At 40.5% G+C, this 6,000-nt stretch overlaps 1 protein-coding gene across 1 annotated transcript in view; it reads right to left on the bottom strand.

Moving 5' to 3' along the window:
* Positions 1–3,199: 3,199 nt before the first annotated feature.
* Positions 3,200–6,000, bottom strand: part of atp10a (ATPase phospholipid transporting 10A) — a 229,342-nt gene continuing 226,541 nt past the window's right edge. The window contains exon 20 of the mRNA XM_059963855.1: positions 3,200–4,016. Coding sequence (XP_059819838.1) covers positions 3,314–4,016 — 703 coding nt within the window. The 3' untranslated portion in view covers positions 3,200–3,313. The remainder of the gene's footprint in view (positions 4,017–6,000) is intronic.

Here is a 6,000-nt window from a genome sequence, read left to right as displayed (position 1 = left end):
CTTGTTATGACATTGTACCTTATTGTCTGCCTGCACTGAACTTCGTAACTCTGCATTCTCTATATTACCTTGAGGCACTGCTGTACTGAAATGATCTGTATGGATTTATTGCAAAACAGTTTTTCACTGTACCTTGGTATGTGTGACAATAATAAACCAATAATAATAGTAAGTTACTGACCAATATAATTTAGTCTCAGAGGGAACAAGTACCCTCTGAGATTCCAAAACTACCTCTAAACGAGGCAAATATGACAGAATAGGCAGAATGGAACACATTCTCTACAAATGGAGTTCAAAAAGCTATTATGTATCCCGCGCACTGAACTCCAAGGCTGGAAAAGTTCTTTCCAGTTATTAAAAGCTGCACTTCTGAAATAATTCCAATATATTTCCATTGCGAAAGTTATATACAGCAGCTAACTGAGTTTCTTTCTAGCTCAATTTCAACAAATAACGACCCGAAGAGACTGCAGGTGCTAGAATCCACAGTAACAAACAATACTGGAAGAAATCAGTAGGTCAGGCAGCATCTGTGGAAGAAACTGGCCAGTGAATGTTTCAGGCTGAGGTACTTCGCTTGGACCTTACTGCAGGACAGTGTTAATAGACATCGCCATCCCTCCACAGATGCTGCCTGACCCACTGAGTTGTGCCAGCATTTTGTTTGTTATTTCAAAATTCTTTAAATAAAAGGCACATGAGGAGATCAATATCTCACTGACACAATAAAAACTGCAGCCCCTGTAAGTTTGAACCAAAAGCAGAAAAGACTGGAAGCAGATCAGTTAATATTTATGGAGTGAGAAACGGAGCTAACATTTGAGTCTGGACAGAGCATCTTCAACAAGAAGCATGACTTTTCTTCCTCTTTCCAGAGATGCAGTCTGACATCTTGAGTGCTTCCAGTGTTTTGTGTTTTCACCTCAGTAATACCAATCATTTTGGTGGACACAGTACGGATCGTAGGTGCTGTGCAGTACCGTTCTACTGTATGTCCTCGTGACCCTATTACTTATGTATCATTAAATAGTTACCAATCGATTCAATACACTGTAGTGTGTGTTCACGTGTTAGATGGCCTGCAATAATAGCCTAATCGTGCATTGGACCAGTTTTGTCCCACTCTAAAACAAGCAGTGTCTCACAATGTGAAACAACCTTATTAAAGGCCAATGTCATTAACCTTCTCTGATTGGTTATTTATAAAGCTGCTTTACATTTGAAGACAAACTCGTTTTTGAGTAGAGAGAAATACATTCCAATGCACCCTTTGGCTTTGATGGCAATAGACACTTGTATTCCAGCCAGTAAAAAATAATGCTTAGATTTAATGTATCTCCATTTCCAGCCAAAACCCACTTTTGCTCCTTCTCCTGAGAACTGCTGAAGTCATGTTGTAAATATTTCACAACTTGGACCTTGACCCAAACCACACAGGCACAACCAGGGTGATTACAGGAGAGTACCATATATGTTTTAAATGTGGTCAGTATGCCCAGAACATTTTGATACAGACATTACGGATCACTAGTGTTGTGTAGTACTGTTCTGTGTTCTCACGATCCTATTACTCATGTATCATTAAACAGTTATCAATTCTATCAACATACTTTAGTGTGTGATCACATGTTAAATGGGAAGTAACAATAGCCAAATTATGGTCCAACTAATAAGGAAATGTGATACATACCAAAAGAAAGCAAAGGGTTGTGCTGACAGTGTTCACTAAAGTGGGATAGTCATTAAATAGTGAAATGGACAATTTAAGCCTAATGGATTGTTTCTGTATTGTGGATCCAATATAGTTGACCTTGCTTTGATATCAAAGTCAAGGTCACATTTGGCAAATGGCGGATAATAACTTCTAGGCTTGATGTAGCTCTCAGTTCATAAAAGTATTCGTTCCATAAAAACTGCAGCTTCTGTAAATATGAACCAATATGATAATGTGAAGTGATCAAGAATTATAGAACTACAGAATTTAATCTTAAAATTAGAATCACGTCCTTATTGGGAAACACATCTCTAGGCAGAATTGTGGGATCCCCTTCAGCAAAGTTTTATAAGAAACTTTACATCTAGGACAGGTAGGTTTCTGTAAACCAAGTTATAGTGAAATTATAAAAACAATTATAAAAACAGTTATGCAGATGCTGGAAGTCCAGAGGAGTGATGAAGTGTCCCAGCCCGAAACACTGGTTGTCTGTTCTGCTGATGCCACCTGACCTGCTACGTTCCTCCTGCATTTTGTGAGTATTATACTGAATTGAGTCATTTGGAATGGAATGATATAACAACATAGAGGGACCAAATAGCTTAATCCTATTTCCATAATCTTGTCCTGCTGTGATTACACACCCTGCCTGAACTGCCTTAGGGGAGAGCTGCAGTTACAATTTAACATTTACATAGAGACTTTCAATTTAAATGTGGAAACACAAGAGTTCACCCACACTGATAAATTTAGACCTGTCATTAGTGCAAGAGACAGACATGCAGATTAGCTGCTTTTGATTTTTTCCAAGAACAGATGGACAAACTGGCAGGTTATCCATACCTGTATATACACACATAATATCTAGGTTTTGTTTATAGCAAACAAATGAAAATCTCCCTAATGATGTGATCCATGGATATTTACTACTATACACCTGCTATGACTATTTAATTATGACCATCTCCCTTTGGTTTATTCAAACCCAGATGGTTTCCATCTAGAGAAATGATGACAGGGAAAATAATTGTTTGGAGACATGGTTTGAGTACAGGAATGCAAGAAAATAGGAGCAGGAGTAGGTTAACTGGCTCCTCGCACCTTCCCCTGCCATTCAATATGATTAGTGCTAATCTATGCTGATCTCAGCTCCGCTACCGTGCCTGTTCCCCATACCTGTCTATCTTCCAAATATTCATCTATCTCTACTTTAAATAATCTGGCCTCCACCACCTTAGGGGCAGAAAATTCCAGAGACTGACTCTCACCGAGAAGTGATTTCTATGTGTGTCAGTTTTAAATGACCAGCTCCTCATTTTCTAGTCCTGATTCCTTGTTCTTGACCCTTTCAATGACATTCAGGAGCACACTCTCAGTGACGCAAGCTTCACTTTGAAAACCGCACTATTTCACATAACTATATATTAAATCCTGCACGATCTTATATTCTTCTATGTGTACAAATTATAAAATAACATTTTCTCTTATTTGAGACTTATGAAAAGATAATCTAGAATTAAATACAAAGTTTTATCATACTATAATTTTAAACTGTGCAAAATTAAAAATAAAGGCACATGAAGCAGCCTGCTTTTGTCATAGAGAAATCCCTTCCAGAGGAACCTCTTCTGATGACTTTGTCCGGACGATTTGAGGTGAAGTGCAGGAACGGTTCTGAAACATTCCTTGAGAGAGATTTGCACCCTCCAGCACCATGAATCCCGGCACAAATATCTCACCTTCTGAAGTCTGTGTCTGTGTTGAGGAATGTAATGTATGAGTTGTATCATTGGTAGATGGTGGAAGTGTCTTCCAGTTTGGTAAATGTAAATTTAATTGGTCCTTCCCAATGGAAGGACTCAATGGTATACCGTCTTCTATCAAAGGCAGCTCTGAAACCGACTCAGTAAGCTGGGCATCGTGAACATGTGACAGTCTGTTTTGGATTGACGATGAATTGCCATTTGGAATGGAGAGCTTTGCGCTTTCTACAGAATCTCTGGCAGCCATACAGGTATCTTCTACTTCTGGTGCCAGTTCCTTCCTTCCTGGTCTTTTAGAGGTCGGGTTTGCATCCCTAGGAGCACTTTGGCTATTGCTTGATGAGGAACCGACTGCTTCTACTCCGGAGTGTGTTGAAGGAGGGCTCACCAAATCAGGTTTCGGCATAACTGAGGAACTGCCTGGGACATTCCACTTATTGGAATGTCTCCACACAGCAGGGTGCAGCTTGTCCAGCTGGCGGCCATGTTGGACTGGTGTGGGAAACAATGTGCCTTGAAAGACTCGGTACAGGTATCTGCAAAAATAATTTTACAGAAAGAAATTGGATTAGGGTTTAGAATTGTTATTTTTCTTGTACTTTTCTTTTAGTTTAACTTCCCTACGGCTGCCTGTATTTTGATCTAATCATTTATACACATGCAACTGTTCAGTGACTTTTCCAGTAATTATGATACAGTTAGTCATAGTCATAGCAAAGTACAGCACAGAAACAGGCCCTCGGCTATCTAGTCCATACCGAACCATTTAATCTGCCTAGTCCCACTGAACTGCAATCGGAAAATAGCCCTCCATACTCCTCCCATCCATGTCCCTGTCCAAACTTCTCTTAAGCAGTGAAATCGAGCTCATGTGCACCGTTTCATTTGCTATTTTGAATGTTTTGCACCTTGCCTCCAAAGGAACACTGTCTTGTTCAGCTGTATTTATGTCTAGTTTGAATGATAATTAAACTTGATTTGATCCTCCTTCATCTTTGAGATGCATCTTTACTGCGCCTTCTGAATTTCCTGCTAAAACAACAGCCACTACCGTTCTGCTGACATCCCTTTTAGTATCCATTCCAATTAACTTTAGCCAGTTCCTCTCATGCCTCTGTGATTCCCTTTTCACCACCGCAATACCGATATATCCAATTTTAGCTTCTCCCCTTCTTAAACTGCAGGGTGAATTCTATGATCACTGCCTCCTAAGGGTTCCTTTATCTTAAGCTCCCTAATCAAATCTGGGTTATTACACAGCACCCAATTCAGAACTGTCATTCCCCTAGTGGGCTCAATCATAAGCTGCTCTAGAAAATCTTTTCACAGGCATTCTACAAATTCCCTCTCTAGGGATCCAGCACCAACTTTATTTTCCCAATCTACCAGCATATTGAAATCCCCCGTGATTATCACAACATTGCCCCTTTTACATGCCTTTTCTATCTTCTGTTGTAAGTTATATCCCACATCCTGACTACTGTTTGGTGGTCTGCATATAACTCTCATCAGAAATTTTTTACTCTTGCTGTTTCTTAACTCTACCCACAAGGATTCTACATCTTCCGATTCTATGTCACCTTTTCCTGACGATTTGATTTCATTTTTTACCGACAGAGCCACCCCACCCCTTCTACCTACCTGCTTGTCCTTTCAATACAATGTGGAATTGGGAATAACCTAAATAGGTCTGGTATGGAAACAAAAGGCTAGTAATTTATGTGTAAATGATACTCTGTCAAGAACGCCTGTAGCATTCTTGGACTCTCATTAAGCAGATGTTCTAGATAAATGCTTTTGTGTAAACAGTTACTCTAAGGCCAAAAGGAATGGCTTGTGTTGCTTCCCATGGTTTGGTCACAAGAATTGTTATTTAAGGAACACGGATGCATCTTATACTGCCCCAAATCAGTGTCCCAACATGTACCAAAAAGTTGAGTATGCCGTAGGGTAAACTTAACATTTGCTTTTCTAGGAAAAATGCTTCCAATGGCATAAAAAAATCAAAAACATTTCAATACTGCTATTAAATTATATCTAAAGAGTGTTTCATTTTAAGAATTATCATTCTTCTCTCAGTTTCCATCATTTGGGGCACCACAGTTCACTGCTTCAATTTCAATTGTGACTGTCAAACATACTTCTGCAGAAGCTGCTGGGCCAGAGGTCTAGGAGTGACTGCAAGGGAGGCCAGAGGTCTAGGAGTGACTGCAAGGGAGGCCAGAGGTCTAGGAGTGACTGCAAGGGAGGCCAGAGGTCTAGGAGTGACTGAAAGGGATGCCAGAGGTCTAGGAGTGACTGAAAGGGAGGCCAGAGGTCTAGGAGTGACTGAAAGGGAGGCCAGAGGTCTGGGAGTGACTGAAAGGGAGGCCAGAGGTCTAGGAGTGACTGAAAGGGCCAGAGGTCTGGGAGTGACTGAAAGGGAGGCCAGAGGTCTAGGAGTGACTGAAAGGGATGCCAGAGGTCTAGGAGTGACTGCAAGGGAGGCCACAGGATCTGGGAGCTGGACAGGTTCAGAAT

Source organism: Hypanus sabinus, chromosome 3, assembly GCF_030144855.1.
Source record: "Hypanus sabinus isolate sHypSab1 chromosome 3, sHypSab1.hap1, whole genome shotgun sequence".
Taxonomy (NCBI): Eukaryota; Metazoa; Chordata; class Chondrichthyes; order Myliobatiformes; family Dasyatidae; genus Hypanus; species Hypanus sabinus.
Note: the sequence above shows the minus strand (reverse complement) of the source record. Positions and strands in the feature narration are given on the sequence as shown.